The sequence below is a fragment of the Chinchilla lanigera genome, unplaced genomic scaffold, assembly GCF_000276665.1.
Source record: "Chinchilla lanigera isolate Chin_1 unplaced genomic scaffold, ChiLan1.0 scaffold00067, whole genome shotgun sequence".
NCBI classification, from domain to species: Eukaryota; Metazoa; Chordata; class Mammalia; order Rodentia; family Chinchillidae; genus Chinchilla; species Chinchilla lanigera.
Window position 1 is genome coordinate 4,545,594 of NW_004955468.1, and position 18,395 is coordinate 4,563,988.

Genomic DNA, 18,395 nt, shown 5'->3' on the forward strand with positions numbered 1-18,395 from the left:
AACTATCTTTACTCACAAATGATATGATCTTATACCTAGAAAACACAAAAGAATCCACAAAACAGCTACTAGAGTAAATAAATGAATTCAGGAAAGTTGTAGGGTACAAGATCAACAAAACTGTATTTCTATACAACTAAATACAGGCAGTTGTATTTCTATACATCAGGATTAAACAACGTGAAGAGGAAATTAAGAAAACAATTCCATGTACAATGGTACCTAAAAGAATTGAACACTTAGGGATAAATCAAACCAAGGAAGTGAGAGTTATACACTGGAAACTATAGAAAATGCTAAAAGAAGTTAAAGAATAAATAAATAGAAAGATATCCTATGTTCATAGTTAGGAAGACCTATCATTAAGTGATCTACAGACTCAACACCATGCCTATCAAAATTCTTTTTATTCTATCAAAATTCTAACATTCTTTTTCAAAGAAGTGGAAGCAAATCTTCAGATTCAAGTGGAACTGAAAGAGCTACCAAATGGCTGAAACAATCTTTAAAAAAGAATAAAGTTGAAGGACTCACACTTCCCAATTCTGAACTTACTACAAAATTACAGTAATTAAAATAGTATGGTACCAGCATAAGGGGAGACAGAAACCAACAGAACAGAAAACAGAACCTAGAAATAAACCTCCACATAAGTAGTCAATGATTTTTGGCTAAGAGCCAAAACCATTTAGTGGGAAACAAGGCAGTTTTCTCAATAAATGGTGACAAGAAAAACGATATTCACATGTAAAAGAATAAAGTTGGACCCTTATTCTCCACATACAAAATTAACACGTCTCAAAATTAAGAGGTAAAATTACAAAACCATTAGAAGAAAATGTTTGGGAAATCTTTATGATATTGGATTTGGCAACAACTGCATAGATATGATGTCAAAGGCAAGGCAACAAAAGAAAAAGGTAAATTGAGCAACAAATTAAGAATCTTGTGCATCAAAAGACACTATCAAGATATTTTTTTACAAAGCTAGAGAGGGAGAACTGACTGAATATCATATATCTAACACAGGATTAATGGACAATATATTAGAACTCCTACAACTTGACAATAAAAAGTCAATTAAAAATGGGCAAAAGAGCCAGGCATGGCGATGCACAACTGTAATCCCATCACTCAGGAGGCTGAGGCAGGCGGATCACTGAGAGTTCAAGGCCAGTCTAAAACTATACAGAGAGATCCTGTCTCAAAAGAGGGGGGGTGGGACACAAAAGATTTGAATAGACATTTCCCCAAAGAAGGCTAGATTCTCAGTATCATTAGCCATCAGGGAAATGCAGATGAAAACCGTGATGAAATGCTATGTAACACTAACTAGGATGGTTAAAATCAAGAAATGGATAAAAAAAAAAAAAAAAGAAAGAAAGAAATGGATATAACAAGGGTTGGCGGGGTTGTAGAGATATTGCAGCCCTCATGCATTGCCGGTAAGAATGTACAGGCGCAGTCACTGTGGAAAAACAGTTGGGTGGTTCTTCAAAAGGTTAAAAGTAGAACTATGATATCACCCAGCAATTCCACTCCTAGGAGTAGAGCCATAAAAACTGAAAGCAGATATCTCTGTATGGATATTCACAGCTGCACTATTTGCAATGGACAAAAGTAGAAACCATCCCAATGTCCATCAGCAGATGAATGGCTGAATAAAATGTGGTCTACGATGGAATGGTAGTCAGCCATAAAAAGGAATGAAATTTTGATATATGCTACAAAACAGACGGACCATGAGAACATGCTTAATGAAATACTCCGGACACAGAAGTACAAATGTTTTGTAATGCCATTTCTATGAAGCAACCTGATAGCCACAATGTAGAATAAAAGCTAGTGGCTAGGGGCGGGGCAAGAAGGAACGAGAAATGTTTAACTGGGTGAGAATTCATATTGAGGATGATAAAAAAGGTTTGGGTGTACACGATAGCGTGAATGTAATTAAGACCATCTTAGTTTACACTTACAAATTGTTAAAATGATAAATATTATGGTATGTATAATTTATCATAATTAAGTAATTTAAAGTGATGAAGGCATGTGGACAGGTTGAAATTGTACAAGTGGCTAGGGAAGAGGTCATTGCGAAGGTGACCTCGAAGTGAAGCCCTCAAAGAGATGAAGGACCATGCTGTCAGCTCCAAAAAGGGTCCCGGCAGAGCAGGAGCATGGGCGATGTCCTGGCGGTGGTCTGAGAAAGTCACGGAGGATAAAGTTGAACCAGAGGGAGCTCGGGGACGATCAGGTCACTGTTAAGTACTGTGGTTTCTGCTGGGACTGAGGCACCACGGCATTGTTTTGTGCGGAGGGACGTGACCCGACTTGAGTACAGTACACGATGAATAAAATAAAACACGCCTGGCCGGCTACCTGATCCACCACCCAGTGGCCACTTTGCAACTTCTCTGTGGGAAAGAGCCGCTCCCCAGGATACACATCCCTTCGGCGCCACCGGAGGGCAGTAGAGTCGCGCCGAGCGCAGCGCGGGCTGCTGGCCGCAACCCACCGTGCCGCGCCCGGCTCTCGTCGCAGGTGGCTAGTTCCCGGGATCTCTGGGCGGAAACTGGTCCCTGGCTTGGCGCCCCCGCTCGGCCCCTTTAAGAGATAGAGTTTCCGGAGCCCTGGCCTGGGGCGAGGGATGCCCTGGGGCCGAACCAAGAGTTGGGAGTAGGGGGAAGTGGCGAAAACTTTCGCAATAAATTCCAACTCGGGAGATTTCAAGTCCCCTCGGGCGTCCTTAGGGGGTGCAGAGCTTTCCCTCCAGGGAATTCTAGTAACGCCTTAGGCACAGGAAGCCCACAGCACTTTGGCGCAACCCGGCCTAGGAATCCTTGGGCAAGCGGAGAAGCGGATGCCCGCACCTCGAGCCGACTCGCCCCTCCCAGCGGGGCGCACCGAGGCGGCTCCATCGCCGGGGACGGGGGTGTAGGTGGGGAGGGAACAGGTGCGCGGCGGGACCCGCCCACTTTCAACAGGTGAATTACGCCAAGTGCGTCTCTGTTCCCGAGAACCTCGGTCCGCTTGGCCGGGCCGAGGCCGGAGCGCGTGTACGGGACCCGCCGTCCATCGGCTCCCTCCTGGCGCGCTGGCCACTTGGTTCAGGCCCTGGGGGCAGGAGCGCACCTGGGTCAGCCCACTTCCGGGGAGGGAGGCCGAGGAGCCCCTCCCCACCGCCCACCCCCACGCCCAGCCCTTGGCTACCACCCCTGTGTACCTGGGCCGATCCACTGCCCAAGGCGCGCGGGGGGTGGAGTGGCCCAGAGGATCACAGTGGGGCCGGCAAGGGTGCCCCCGAGAGCTGAAAGCGTGCGCTCTGTCCACTTTGTTTCTGTTGGTTGAAACTCCTAGAGCGCGGCAGGTTGGGCTCGGAAAAGAACAAGGAACGGAAGCGGGAAGGGGAGGAGCGCGCACCCCCGCCGACCTTGGAGCTCGCCGCGCCCCCTACTCTCCTGGTACTTGGGAGGGGACGCGCGGGCCCGACGCGCCCAGACGGCCGCGATGGCGCCGGCGGCCTTCTCGCGTTCTTGCGGGCCCGGCGCCCACACGGCCGCGGTCGTCTTCCTCTGGCTCCTTCTCAGCACCTGGTGCACAGGTACGGGGCGCGGGCGCTGCGCCGGTCGGGGCGCGCTGCAGAAGCGAGATGGACACAGCTTTCCGCGGCGGGGAGGTGGGAGGACCAGGGGACCCCTGCGGGGAGGACGCGGAGACTCGGGGTCTGCGGGTTGGGGAGGCCTCTGTGTAGCCAGGTGAGGGGATTCCCCCATCCGTCTCGCGGAGCGCTCCCTCCGCCTTGTTGGGAGATAGCAGGAAGTGAAACTCCGGAACGATCACCCCTGGAGCTGGAGAAGAAGGGGACTCTGTGGGCGGGGGTGCAGCCCGGCCCGTCACAACGGAGTCCGGTGTGGGTGGGGTCTTGCGCGCACAGCGAGTGTCTTAAGTATTGGGGTGTCGGGGAGAGGACATTTGGAGTCTGGATCAGATGTTTTCTTGGAAAAAGAGATAGGAAGGAGTTCCCAGGCTTCGAGTGGATGTGCAGTTGGGCGCTCTCCACCCCTAGCCCTGCCCCTCTCCCGCAGACTCCGCAGTATCTGTGCGGAAGAGTGGGTGACATGGACTTGTGGACCTGAAACCATCTTCCGCTGGCAGGCGCCCATCTGGGGCCGATGTTCTCTCTGGCGGGGGCCGGGTCCTTTGTACACCAGGCACATTTAGGGACGCATTTGAGGTGGCTCTGGGGGAGGCTGAAGCAGGGAGGCTGATGGAGATTTTTTTGTGGGGGCGGTGAGCCACTCGGTGAGCGAAGAGGTTTATTCCAACGACTGTACATTTCACAAAAGCCCGGGTAACTTGGAAGCTTTGGCAACTCATTTTGGATTGAGGGCTTCCTTGAGCTCTGGGACAGTGTGGGCATTTGGGCTCGCCCATGAGAGCCGTGTCCCTTTCTGTGAGAGAACAGTGGAAGGAAGAGAACCTCAGGGGTTCAGGGGCTAGGTCTGGGGAGAGGGGTGGACAGCGCATTCCAGAAATCTGGCCCTGCAACGTCGCATCTGCCACTTTTTAGCCCCACGGCTCTATAAAATGGGCATGATTATGGGAGCCGCCTCACCCGTCCTGGGGATTAAGGAACAATGAGTGTCGGGCACTCTGTAAGCCAGGCGCTTCTCAGTGTCAACTTGGTGACGAGTGGTGTGGCTCATTCTTGTCGAAGTAATTCCCCGAGCTCACAGCGGTCCCTGCTGATTCTCCTCTTGTCCTCAGCGCCTGCCGGTGCCATCCAGGTGACCGTGTCCAACCCCTACCATGTAGTGATCCTATTCCAGCCAGTCACCCTGCCCTGCTCCTACCAGATGACCTCGACCCTCACGGCACCCATTGTGATCTGGAAGTACAAGTCCTTCTGCCGGAACCGCATCGCCGATGCATTCTCCCCAGCCAGCGTGGACAACCAGATTAATGCCCAGCTGGCAGCCAGCAACCCCGGCTACAACCCGTACGTGGAGTGCCAGGACAGCGTGCGCACCGTCAGGGTTGTGGCCACCAAGCAGGGCAACGCTGTGACCCTGGGAGACTACTACCAGGGCCGGAGGATCACCATCACGGGAAGTATGTGGGGCGAGGTGGGGTGGGAGAGGAGGCTGGTGCGCCTGGGGTCTGGGCTGGCTCCTTGGTGCCCAGCCCAGAGTCCACCCCGGGAGTTCTTGAACACCAGTGTCAGAAACGATGGAAGCATGGAGGAATCCTCTCTCCCATCCATTCATCCGTTCCTTTATCTCAGAGGTTTATTGAATACCTACTATATTCCAAGTGCTATTCTAGGCCCTGAGAACATAGCTATAAACCAAACCGGCAAATCACTTCCCTCCTAGAGCTCACCTAACAGTGAGGAAGACAAATGCAATATAGACTATCAAGTGCTTGCATACAGGAAACAGGGTGATGGAGAGAGAGACAGTGTATTTTATAATAATACTAATAGTTCCTGCAATAAGAAGTAGAGTTTACAGGAAGGATTATTGACGAAGGTTCTCCTGAGTGCCAGACTCGCCGGGTTCACATAGATGAACTCATTTTGACCATGCAGTAATTGGAATGAGTGGTTTCCATTACTGTTATTTCTGAGACCCATGAGATAAAGTGACTTGCCGAGGGGCCACAGCTGGTTTGAGCTGGGTTCCAACTCAGCCGCTTTGGGCCTTGTCCCCAAGCCCGTGGTCTCTATGTTCGCCCAGGGAGCAAAGAGGAAGTGACAAGAGTGAATTAAAGGGACATGTGATCCCCGCCCCCACCCCTGCCCCAGAACCGAGGATTGAACCCAGGGCCTTTGCACTGAGATCCAGCCCTAGCCTTTTTAAAAATTAAAATTTTTTTTTTTTGATTTTGAGATAGAGCCTTCCTAAGTTTCCCAGGCTTTCTTTAAAATTTTGATCCTCATGCCTCAGCCTCCTCCGCACAGTGCTGCAGTTGGAAGTATGTGTCACCACACTCATTGGTGCGAGGTGTCCTTGTAGATGCTGGGGACCGAGTGGTGATCAGAACAGCTGAAGTCCCAGCCCCAGGAGATGGCATTCTAAGTTAGGATGGCAGAGAACAAGCAGGTTTAGAGAGAGTAAGAGAAGCGAGTGTCAGATGAGTGCTGTGTGCGGTGACTTGGATGTGCCCACCTTATGACCGCTGTCAGCGTGGTCTGAGGTGGGGCTGGGACTGGGCCCTGGAGAATCCGGAAGGCAGAGGGGAGGGGATGGTGGCAGTGGGTGGGGGTGGGGACGAGGGCCCACTCGTAATGGGTGTGTCCTCCCAGTGCCTTACAGAAAGATAGGGTGTTGATCCTTGCCGTCGGGGAAGAAGGGAGGGAGACTCCCGAGAGACCGGGCCGTGGAGCACACTTCTGACTTTGTCAGACCTCAGATAAAAGCAGGGATACAGGTACAGGGTCCATTGGCTCTGTTTTAGGGGCGGGACCAGAGTAGCCCAAAGCATGCTGCTATTCCTGAGGCTTCTTGGGGGTTTACGCTGCGCCAGCCTGGACTGGGCCTGACTGTCCAGTCTCCCTTGGGACAATAACATAGGGAAAGTGCCCTGGGAATCTGGGCTCCTCTATTGGACACAAAACCCCAGAGCCACCCTCCAGCTCTACCCGAGGGGGACCTTCATGTCCAGAGACCTTACAGGCCGGTTCTTTCAAATGGCCTTGACTCAAGCCACATTTGATACAGGCCATGGTTGGTAACTGTGTATCGTGCCCATGTTCTTTCAGAACCCCAGTAGCCACGGGAGCTTCCTGCACTTGCACTTTGTGGGGGCAGGGCAAAGCGGACCTCTCTGTGGTGTTCCTAGGGTCACCAGCTGCCTTGGGCTTACGAGGAAGGGAAGGATAGTTCCAGGCAGAGGGTATCCCTCCATCCGGGTAGATTATGTCCCCTCTGCTTCCCTGCTTCAGGCAGAGTGGGGCACCTACCTCTAAGGCCCCGTTCTTTCCCACCTCAGGCTGCTTGGGGCCATGTACTGCCCACTCTCAGCGGTACTGGAGCGCAGAGCCCTTGGGGTCTTGGAAATCGTGAGGCCACCCTTGCTATGTGTAGATAAGGAAGCAGAGGCCAGAGTTGAGGAGGAGGCCTGCTGTGCTCCCTCTGGAGACTGGCATCTTTTCCCTGCACCTGAAACAATTGAAACTATGCCCAGCCACTGTGACCAGGAACAGGGTCCACCCTGCAGGAAGGAAGTAGGTTGAAGCCTTAGGATTGATCAGAAGAATCCGGAAAGCCATATTTCTCGTGGCGTTTGAAAACATGTAGTCCAAACAAAACACATCAAGGCCCAGATCCGGCCTTGGGGATCCCAGGTTTCAACTGCTGGCCTCTGTAATTGTTTGCCACAGCGGGGGTTCCTGTCCACCTCTTCAGCCCCGGGGAGGGACCAGCTCTTGCGTTCTAGTGTTGGGGATGCATGATTAGAATCTCGGTGGACCTCCGTCTTAGGCCCTTGGAGGACAGAAACAGGCAAGCTAGGGTGAGCTCCCCACCCAGGCCAGTTCCATAGTTTCTTGGCCACTTTCTTCCCATCAGCCCCGTTGACCTGTTTCACCTCACCCTGTGGACCCGAACCTGCTTGCAAGACAGCTCGGTGTGGACAGTATCTATGAGCGCCCCAGACCACAGCACGTAGCAGCTGCCTACTGACGTTTCTCAAAGATACAGATGGAAATGACGGCCAAAGGGCATTGAAGGAAAACCTATATTTAGGAGAACTCGGTTCACAGATTTTGAAGGTTCAGTGAAAGAATGGATTCAGACAGAGGGGTCTACCTAGCACATAGCAGTAGCTCGATAAATGGTAGCTGAGTGCCTGGCTCTGGAGGGGAGGTAGGCGTCGCTGCCATTCTGCCATGAAGGATCTGAAGGTCACCTCTGGGGGCCTCCTGGCTTCCTTATTTACAGCCGCATAGCTCTCCCTCCCTACCTGGTACTCGCTCCCTTTCCAATTCATTTGCTCTGTATGGCTTATCACTGTCTGATATGCAGTATGGTTAGTTTTTGTCTCTCTTCCGTACTTAGAATATGAGCTCTACCAGGGTGAGTTCTCCATGGCGGTGATTCTCAGAAGTCTTGGTCTCAGTGCCTCTTTATACTCTTAATTATAGAGGACTTCAGGAAGCTTGTGTTTGTGTAGTGAGCAAATTGCATTTTGAAAACATTTCAAAGACAATCAAAAACTCATTACAAAAATAACATACATTTTCTGCCAGGTGTGGTGACACACACCTATAATCCCTGCACTTGAGAAGCTGAGGCAGGAGGATCTCCATGAGTTCAAGGGCAGCTTAGACTGCATAGTGAGTTCAAGGCCAGCCTGAACTGTGAAGTGAAACCTTGTTTCAAAAAACCGAAAATAAATAAGTAAATACTTTTTATGAAAATACAATCATATTTTTACCCCCTCAAAAAAGGTTTTAATGAGAAGAGTGGCATTGTCCCCTAGTTTTGTAAATCTCCATAACATCTGGCTGAGTAGAAGCAGCTGGATTCTCAAAGCTTCTTTGATCTTCTGTGCTATCACTCACATGTCACATACCCTGTGGAAAAGGCCACAGTATGCTGAGGAGAGATTTAAGGGAAAAGGCATCTGATGTCTCAGTACTACAAGTAACTCTGACCTCAGGGATCCCCTGACAGGGTCTGGGGGAGCCCAGAAGTACACAGACCAAACAATTCCCATACACCACCTGCCTCAAGTGCTGCCTGGAGCATAGGACACATTTGGTACTTACTGACTGTTCGCTGAATGGATCCAGTGTCTGTCTGTAACATGTGTCCAGAATGTTGAACAGACAACAGGAGCTAAGGAGGGTTGGCATGAGGAGAGGAGGGCCTGTTTCTGATCCCGGGACAGGCCCCGTCTGAGGCCATCATGACCTGGACCAGTGATGGGGAACCTTTCAGAGCTTTCAATGATACAAACAGCCTACTGTGGCATGCGTGCCATGGGTTCTCACCACCACTGACCTAGACAGACTCGTTTCTTGGTACTCGTTTTGAGGTACCTTGGTACTTCGTTACCTTGGTACCTGCCCTGTTGTCAGCCAGGGCAGAGATGGGCACTTGGGCAGGCAGCCGTGCAAAGTAGGACAGCCAGGGAACGCTCCTCCCTGCTGAGGCTTGGGTACCAACAAGGAACCAGCCAGGAGAAGACACAGTGGGGGAAAGAACCACCAGAGGGGAAGCTGAGGCAGGCCCGAGCCGAGCACATGTGCAGCCAGTGGAGATGGGGCTGAGGCTGGTGTGGTGAGCCGTGGTCAGTGTCCCAAGGGCCCTGTGGGCCAGGGAAGGCGTTTGGAGTGGTGTGGAGCACCTGTGGGCTGTCCTGGCTGGGGTGCTCGTCTCTAGCCTGTTCCTGTCCCCTGTGGGCCTATAGCAGGGTTGCCGAGCAGGTGCCGTCCTCTTCCACGCTTGTGAATGGCTGAAGGAATTTAACTAATTAGGGCCTGAGGAGTAGTTAGGGAACCGGATGTGCTAAAAAGACTTTCATTAGTAGCATAATTAACAGGCTCCTTGCCTAGGGCAGCTGCAGACCAGAGCGTCCCCAAGCCCCGGGCCTGACCTGGAATGTAAGGACGGAAGGGCAAGGGGTGGGAACTGGGAGAGTCGGTCTCTCTCTGCCACGCATCACACCCTCTCCCTCAGTGCCCGGCATCTCCTCCTGTCTGCAATCTGGCCTAGTTAGCAGTGCCTCCTTCCTCTGGCCCAGCCCCCAGTCTGTACCAGGCGCTGTGGCTGTGTCGGGGGAGGTCCGGCCTTGGCTTTGAGGCCACTGGGAGGATGTGCTGAGTTGAAGAGTGCTGGCCCTGGAGTCAGTCTGTCCCAGCTGTGCCATCATCTCCCACACAACAGGGTGATGCCTGTATCCTAGACTTTGTGAAATAAGCCACATTCAGTGTTCCCAGCGTACAAAGTAACATATCCTACCCAGGCGAGGTGGCACGCACCTGTAATGTCAGCACTCTGGGAGGCTGAGGCAGGAGGTTCATACATTGAAGCCTAGCCTAGACAACTTAGCAACTTAGGGAGACCCTGTCTCAAAAAAAAAAAAAAAAGACTAGGGGTATAGCTCAGTAGAAAAGCCCAGGATTTAAAAAGCAGTACCAAAAAAAAAAAAATTGTATGCTAGAGGTGAGAATCGTTTGATTTTTTATTTTTGATTGACTGATTCATTTGCAGCCCCTCCCCAGCTGGCCCATGGGTATGGGGTGGGGAGGCTCAGGCCCTGCCAGGGAGAGGTGCCTGTCCCGAGGTGCCCTCATGCCTCTTTCCCTGACCAGGTGCTGACCTGACTTTTGAGCAGACAGCTTGGGGAGACAGCGGCGTGTACTACTGCTCTGTAGTCTCAGCCCAGGACCTCCAGGGCAACAATGAGGCCTACGCAGAGCTCATCGTCCTCGGTGAGTGGGGCTAGGCCTGGGCACTGGGGAAGTGGGGGACAGCCCTTCTGTCCGTGTCTGTGTCTGCCCTCCGTCTTCGGCCCACTTGCTGGGCTCTGTTGCCTGCTTCGCTCTCCCCTGCGGCACGGCCAGTCACTTGGGCTTCTCTGCCCTGCACCCCAGGCAGGGATCCTGCCCCTTGCAGTGTTTCAGGGCAGCCTGAGCCAAACTCAGAGTGGAGAGAGTCAGAACAGTGTCTTTTTTGAGAACCACTAAGAGACATGATCAGACTGGATCAGCAGTGGGTGGGGAGGGTTGATTGTGATTGTGTACATAGTTGTCCCTGAATATCCATGGAGTCGGGTCCAGGACACCAAAATCCAAAGATGCCCGAGTTCCTTCTATAAAATGAAGGTATTCACACCACCTCCCTGCACCTTCCTGTGTGCTGGAAATCCTCTCTGTGTTAAGCAGTAGCCGAGTACAGCTGGTAACAGTGGGAACGCTGTGTAAGTAATCGTTTCACTGTATTGCTTAGGGAGCGATGGCAAGGAAGACAGTCTGCCCATGTTCTGTGAGGGTGTCACACCCCCCACCCTGGCATTCTGTCTGCCTGGATACCGAGGGCCAGCTGTAACTGAGAGGAGGCTGGGTTCATCTTCTGCCACACCCCTGGGGCCACAGTGCACCCTAAGTCCTTTGCCAAAATGGCAACTTTGCCTTCTGCTCTGCTGGTGTGGCACTGTGATTTACACAAAGCATGGATGTGTAAGAGCGTCTAAAGTGAAGCAGTGCCAGGGGCAGGGTGCGTGTCACGGGCAGCCCTGGTCTGGCTCGGGGCCTCCGTCCCCTGCATGGAGGGGGCACTGTCATGGGGTGCTCTGTGCAAAGATGCGGGGGGGGTGTCCTCGTGTGTGCAGAGCACATGAAGGGACCACAGCCTGAGGTGCTTGTGCCGCAGGACAGGAGCCCAAGTGCCTGTGACCAAGAACCTCGGTAAAACCCACAGTTGGCACCAGTGGCTGTCAGAATTTCACCCCAGGACCCGTTTGCATTCTAAGACATTTGCGAGGGTCTTGGACGTTTTGTTAAAAGTTTTTGTGGGTTCTGCCTGCAGTTTTACATGTTAGAAATTGAAACTGGGAATTTTTTTGAGCCACGTCTTGCCATATAGTCCAGGCTGGCCTTGAACTCTTTCTATAGCCTACGCTGGTCTCAAACTCATGACTCACCTGCTTGAGGAAACTGGGAACTTTTTAAAGCAAAAGATACACAAGTGCACAGTCCATTAGCCATCAGGGCAGTGTTTGTCGTCATGTCACCAAGCCCCCGGAAACCCCCCTGTGTACTGTGAGACAAGGAGAGAGGGGAAAAGGCAAACATTGCCTCAGTGTGTTAGTCAGCTTTCTGTCACTATAAAAAAAATACGTGACATAGATCAACTTTGAGGAAGAAAGATTTATTTTAGCTCACAGCCGAGTCTGTGGTTTCAGACCATGGTCAGCTGGCTCCATTGCTTTAGGCCTGAGGTGGGGCCCAAGCATGATGGTGGAAGGGCCCAGCAGAGGACAGCTGCTGTCCTCACAGCAGCTGGGAAGCAGAGAGAGGGAAGCCAGAGGAAGGGTCTGGACCCGGTGAAGTCTCCAAGGTCACACCCCCGTGAGTCACTCCCTTCAGCTAGGGCTCGCCTCAGTCCCTACCCCTCCCAGTGATACCATCATGTGACCTAATCAGTGCATTCATCACTGACGAATTAAAGCCCCACTGCTCCCCAAAGCTGTCAGCTGGCAGTCCAGCCGTGAGCATGTGTTCTGGGAGGCATTTCAAACCCAAAGCAGCAACAGTGCCATTCTGAAGAGTTCTGGCTTTGTAGGTGGGGCCACACTGTGAGGCCCACTGATTGGCATGCTTCTGCCCCGCCCTGGGGCATATGAGGCGGCGTGAGCTCTGGAGAGGGCGGCTGCTGTAGAGTGGTGAGAGTGAGTGTGTGTAGGCTTCTGTACTACAGTGCTCCTGGGCCACAGAGCTCCTCCTGTGGCACCTGAGGGAAGGCAGAAACGGGGTTGGGAAATGTGCATAGCTGACAGCGCGTGGGTAGATAGATGGTGGACCCTCCTGGGTTAAGGAGCCAGGACCACATCTGACTTGCATGGGCCATAGCTACTTTGGCCTTCATGGACCCTTTCTTGCATGTAAAGATATGGATACATCTTTGATGACTGTGTTGTAAAAAGAAGCCATTATTCAATAGAGTATATTTTTCTTCAGATTGTAAGGCCTTCTGATGGGCCGCAGGAGCACTCTGCCTACTTTGCTGTCACCTGGGTGGGAACTCTGGGACGACAGGGCCCATGTAGGTGAGGAGGATGTGGGGCCAGAGTGTGTGTGTGGATGATGGAAGGCAGGCTCACAGCAGGGGCGGAGGACAGGCCCCTCCCGGCCACCAGCCCCTCCTTGTGTACCACAGGGCACACCTTGCCTGGGCCAGCTGGAGCTGGGCATTTTTTTTAGGGGTAGGGGTGGCCTGGGCTGGCTCTGGCCAGCATAATTTCCTGTTTCTCTTTTGTCCTTCCAGGCAGGACCTCAGGGGTGACTGAGCTTTTACCTGGTTTTCAGGCGGGGCCCATGGAAGGTACGGGGGGTGGAGTCCTCCGTGGGGTGCTTCTCCTGGGAGCCCTGACCCACCGCTTCTGTCTGTCTCTGTTGTTTTCCCCACCCCTAACCACCGCTCGCTGTGGGCCCCCATTAACCCGCCTACTCTGGGACAGGTAGTAGCCTGGCTGTAGGTTTGGGGATGGACTGGGCTGGCCAAGGACGGGCTTGGGGTGTAGGCAGGGGCTCAAGTGACTGGCATCTGCTGTGCTCTTCAGGGGCTTGGGGCTGGGCTGGGGCTCTCTTCCCTTGTAGGAGCCAGAGTCTGTCTCGCTGTGGCCAGGCTGCCTCTTACTTTCTGCCTTGTCTGTCCTAACCCAGGGCAGTCCTTCACTTGGGACTGGGTCGTAGAGTTGGACAACCCTCTGCCACTGCACCCCAGCCTCTGGCACGGAGAATCTTGCACAGGCTGCAGATTCCCCGATGAGCTTTGCAAACAGGCCCCTTCACCCAAGCATCAGCTCCACGCTGCCCTGCGGAGCCTGTCCCTCTCTGTCCCTTCTTGTCCCCTCCCAGCTCAGGGCCTGTCCTCATCTCTGCAGACTGGCTCTTCGTGGTCGTGGTGTGCCTGGCTGCCTTCCTTGTCTTCCTCCTCCTGAGCATCTGCTGGTGTCAGTGCTGCCCACACACCTGCTGCTGTTATGTCAGGTGCCCCTGCTGCCCGCAGAAGTGCTGCTGCCCAGAGGCCTGTAAGTACCCATGAGTGCCAGTCCTGCATGGGTAGGACACATCTTCCTGCCCCCCAGGAAGATGCCACTGGCATGGAGGTTAGTGATGAGAAAGTAGGCCAAGGAGTACCTGCTACTTTGGATTATCATTTGCTTACTTCAACTTTTAATTTTCATGAACTTTGAGGTTTTTCTTGTAAGTATAATTTTTGCACATGGTAAAAGGAAAATGTTCCATTAGTACAAGGTATTATTTACAGGAGATTGAAACGTCCCTTGAAAATAAAATCTCAAGTGAAAAATGGTAAGTAATCAAGTAAGGTTTAGGCACCATGTAATTTTCGCAAATTTTCCAAATACACAAATGCTGCACATTTTGTGTGGACCCTGTGTGAGGAAGGTGTGTAGCACATCAGAGCAAGCACCTGTGGAAGATTAGGAATAGAAGTGGGACCAGAGATGAAGGGGCCAAAGACAGAGAAAAAGAAAAGAAGAAAGTTAAGATGGGCATTGCAGCCCATGCTTGTAATCTCAGCTCCTTGGGAGGCTGAGGCAGGAGGATCAAATGTTCCAGGCCAGCCTGGGCAACTTAGTGAGACTCTCAAAAAAAAATAAAAAGGGGTATGGTTGTAGCTCAGCACTCCTGGGTTCAATCCCCAGTACCACAGGGAAGAAAAAAAGAAAAGAAAAAGAATTTCCCTCTCACCGTAGGAATAAATTCTCCCTTTCATCACTGCCCTAGGCCACTCTGTAAGGACAACAGCTGTTGCTAGTTCCTCGGTGTCCTTCAGGAGGGTGTCCGGGTGGACCAGCCTCTTGGCGCACAGCCTGAAGTGCACGCACTCACGGGAATGACAGGCAGTTACAAGCAGAGGCAGGTGGAGGTTCCCAGCTGGCTGGGTGCCCAGATAGCCGGCAGGCTCAGACCCAGTGAGGGCTTTGGCCTCGCAGAGTCTCACCTTTCCCCCCATGAGGTGGGGCTCCTGGCAGAGGAGCCCCACCATTCAGGGTGAGTCTGGGGATTTGGGGTGACCTTGTGTGCACAGCCTTTAGTGCAGGGCGGGGCCTGTGTACCGTGCCTGCTAGCTGCTGCCCAGCATCAGTGACTGCAGGCCGGGGTGCAGATCAGGGACAGCCACACCTGTGTGAGCTACAGGCATCATTCCCTTCTCTCCGCTGTCTCCTGGGGTGATGTGAGCATCAAGGGGGCCTGTGAAAGTGCGCAGGACAGGGCCGCAGCGCCACCACCCGTGCCGGCTCACATCTTGGCCACTGAACTCAGTGGCAGCAACCTTGTTCCCTGTAGTGCTCCCTGAGCAGGCCCCCGAGGACGGGCTTGGGGTGCTCTCTGCGGATGACGCTGGCTGTCCTGTCCCCTCATTGCTTCAGTGAAAGCTCTGGCCCAGGCGGTGGGCGTTAGTCCACTTTACAGATCCCCAAGAGCTGCCACCAGGTTGGCAGTTAACTGCTAAGAATGAACGTGGCCAACACGGCCCAAGTCTGTTTCCAGGCCCTTTGTGTCACAAGGCTGAAATGATGTCACCCACGAAAAGCAGCCCCCTTCCTCGTGCTGCAGGGCCCCCTCCACCCCTTCTAATCAGGAAGCAGGAGCTCCCACTGCTAATTACAGCATGGGCAAGTCACCTGAGATAATGAAAGGTTTCTCCTAGGTGGGGCTAAATCCTTAGACTTCTGCTTCTGAGCTAAATCAGTCAGGGGATGGGGGGCTCAGAGCCTGAGGAGTCCCAGGGAGGAAGTAACTTTGCTGAAGCAGCAGCCATGGGGACCTGCCTTCCGCATGGGGAGGAAGCAAGCAAAAAGGATTTGCCCCTGAGCTGTCAAGCCTAGAGCCAGGTGGGCAGGGTGGGAATAGGTGTGGCTGAGTTGGACACCCGAGAGGAGCTATTTTGCTGCTTGGCAGAGGCAGACGGGTTAACTGCAGAGACCCCCGGACCCTCCTTTTGGTTACACCTGGCTGCGAGGTGACCCAGTGGAGGGGCACCCACCTCAAATGACAGCAGAAAGGTCAGGGGAGCCCCTAGATGACGACTCACAGTCCTAGAGCAGGGGCTCAGCCACCCAGGGAGAAACTTGGTTGCTGCCTGTTGTGACAGTGGTAGGCCAACGTGGGCCTTATCTTGAAGTGTGGCTCGGCCCACTGTCAGCTAAAAGCATACAGAGGCATCTATCAATGCGGTGCCTGGAAAGTTGGAATTCCACATGGAGCTTTTTGACTGTCAGTATATTGGCCTGCCACATCGGAGTTGTGGGCTGCCAGTGTGCACCCTATTCCCAAAGCTCTTCAAGGAATCGCCTAGGAGATGGGACTCAGGGAAGCAGATGACCCGTGGCCTTGGGGGTCATGCGGAAATGGAATGGGTGGGGAGGTACAGGCCTAGATCCCTCCAGAGCGCGGTCATGGTATAGGACAGCCTGGTGCCTTCTCACACCCCCTGTGCCCTCCTAGTGTATGCTGCTGGCAAAGCAGCCACCTCAGGGGTGCCAAGCATCTATGCCCCCAGCACCTACGCCCACCTCTCCCCTGCCAAGACCCCACCCCCTCCGCCAGCCATGATTCCCATGGGCCCTGTCTACAATGGCTACCCTGGAGGGTATCCTGGAGACTTCGACAGGAACAGCTCAGGTAAGGCCTGGGGAGAGCCTGAGTGGGCAGGGGTGGGCTGGGCCGGAAGGAAGAGTGGATGGGGGAGAGGGGCTGGGCAGCCACTGACAGCATCTCTCTTAGTGGGCGGCCACAGCTCCCAGGTACCCCTGCTTCGAGACACGGACAGCAATTCAACCTCTGGTAAGAGTCCATCATTCCAAGGTTGGGCAGTTGAGGGGCAGGGTGGGTGGATCGGCATCCTTCCTGCAAGCCTGGTCACCTCCACCCCTGTCCCTAGAAGTCCGCAGTGGCTACAGGATCCAGGCCAATCAGCAGGATGATTCCATGCGAGTTCTGTACTACATGGAGAAGGAACTGGCCAATTTTGACCCCTCTCGTCCTGGCCCTCCCAATGGCCGTGTGGAGCGGGGTGAGCAGGAGACCTGGGTCCAGTGGGGCAGGGGGAAATATGTTTCCTTGATGCCCCGGGGGTGCTTGCTACATAGTTCCTCTTCCCTACCCCTGGGCCCCTCCCAGCATCAGTGACATCCCCTTCCCAACAGCCATGAGTGAAGTCACCTCCCTCCATGAGGACGACTGGAGATCCAGACCTTCCCGGTGTCCCGCTCTCAGCCCAATCCGGGATGAGGAGTGGGGTCACCGCTCCCCTCGGAGTCCCAGGAGGTGGGAGCAGGAGCCCCCCACAGAACGGGCAGGGAGTGGCCGGCCCCGAGCCCGATCTGTGGATGCTCTGGACGACCTCACCCGGCCAGGCTCCGCAGAATCGGGAAGGAGGTCTCCTGCAAATAGCGGGAGGAGGGGGCGGGCCTGTGCACCCCCTCGAAGCCGCAGCCGTGATGACCTCTACAACCCAGATGATGACTCGAGGGACTTCCCACACTCGAGAGATCCCCACTATGATGACTTCAGGTCTAGGGACCGCCCTCCTGCTGACCCTAGATCCCGCTACCGGTCCCGGGACCCTCGGGATGATGGCTCCAGGTCCAGGGATCCCCAGTATGATGGGCGGCTACTAGACGAAGCCTTGAGGAGAAAGGGACTGGGGGAGAGGAGGAGGCCTCACAGGGAGGAAGAGGAAGAGGAGGCCTACTACCCTCCAGCGCCACCCCCATACTCGGAGACGGAGTCTCAGGCCTCGCGGGAGCGGAAGCTCAAGAAGGTGAGCAAGCAGCCCCACCCCCTCCGCCCTTGCAGACCCTCTCATGCCGCCTGCTCACACCTTCCTTTCCTTCTCTTGCAGAACTTGGCCCTCAGTCGGGAAAGTTTAGTCGTCTGAGCTCACATTTTGTATGTAGCTTTTGTACTTCGTTTGTGGTACTGGGGATTGAACCCACAGCCTTCGCACTGAGCTACGTCCCCGACCCTTTTTTTTTTTTTTAACTTTTGAATTGTGAGACAGGGTCTTACTAAATTGCTCAAGCTAGGCTCGAACTTTCAATCCTCCTGCCTCAGCCTCCCAGAGTGTTGGGGTAACAGGCGTGCGCCACTACTCTGGGCTAGTACTTTTTTTTTTTTTTAATTGGAGAGAATACTGAAGATGTTCCCTCTTAAAGTCTAATAAAATTGATAATCACAAGGCCTGTCTTGAGAGAAGTGTTTGTTGCTGCGGGAGGTGGGGGTCCCGGGTAGTTTAGGCGTATCTAGAAAATGCCACGTCCCGTTTTCCTACCCGGACCAGAGTCCCGGGTCAGGAGGAAGACCTGGGTCCGCCTGCAGCCTGCCTTCTCCGTCTCCGCAGGCCAGGAGTACGTGCCCCCGCGCAGCCTCCACCCCGGCTTGCGTGCGCGCCCCGGCCCCGCCCCGACGTGCGCATGCGCCTCGCGTCTCCCCGGTCGTGCTCGCCGCCGGGAGCGCGCGTGCGCGCGCCTCTCCCATTCTACCCCCTCCCCCTCGGCCCCGACCTACTTTCCTGTCTCCAGACCCCCGCAGCTTGTCAGGCCCCCGGCGTTCCACCTGGGCCCGCGTTCCAGCCGGCGCGGCCGGGAGGCTGCGGCGGTGGCCTCGCTCGCGTCCGCCGAGACCCAGGTCC

General features: G+C 53.9%; 1 protein-coding gene across 6 annotated transcripts; it reads left to right on the forward strand.

Moving 5' to 3' along the window:
- Positions 1–3,180: 3,180 nt before the first annotated feature.
- On the forward strand, positions 3,181–17,748 carry Lsr (lipolysis stimulated lipoprotein receptor). 6 transcript variants are annotated; one of them, XM_005400035.2, is made up of 10 exons: positions 3,181–3,601; positions 4,768–5,112; positions 10,322–10,441; positions 12,996–13,052; positions 13,615–13,761; positions 16,208–16,384; positions 16,487–16,546; positions 16,647–16,775; positions 16,909–17,525; positions 17,607–17,748. In XM_005400035.2, exons 1-10 carry the CDS (start codon positions 3,508–3,510, stop codon positions 17,640–17,642), a joined length of 1,782 nt encoding a protein of 593 aa, XP_005400092.1. In that variant the 5' UTR covers positions 3,181–3,507; the 3' UTR covers positions 17,643–17,748. The 6 variants fall into 6 exon arrangements, with proteins under 6 accessions (XP_005400092.1, XP_005400091.1, XP_005400094.1 ...); XM_005400034.2 differs by having other exon boundaries at positions 3,182–3,601; positions 16,644–16,775; XM_005400036.2 differs by lacking the exon at positions 12,996–13,052 and having other exon boundaries at positions 3,183–3,601; positions 16,644–16,775.
- The last annotated feature ends 647 nt before the right edge of the window (positions 17,749–18,395 follow it).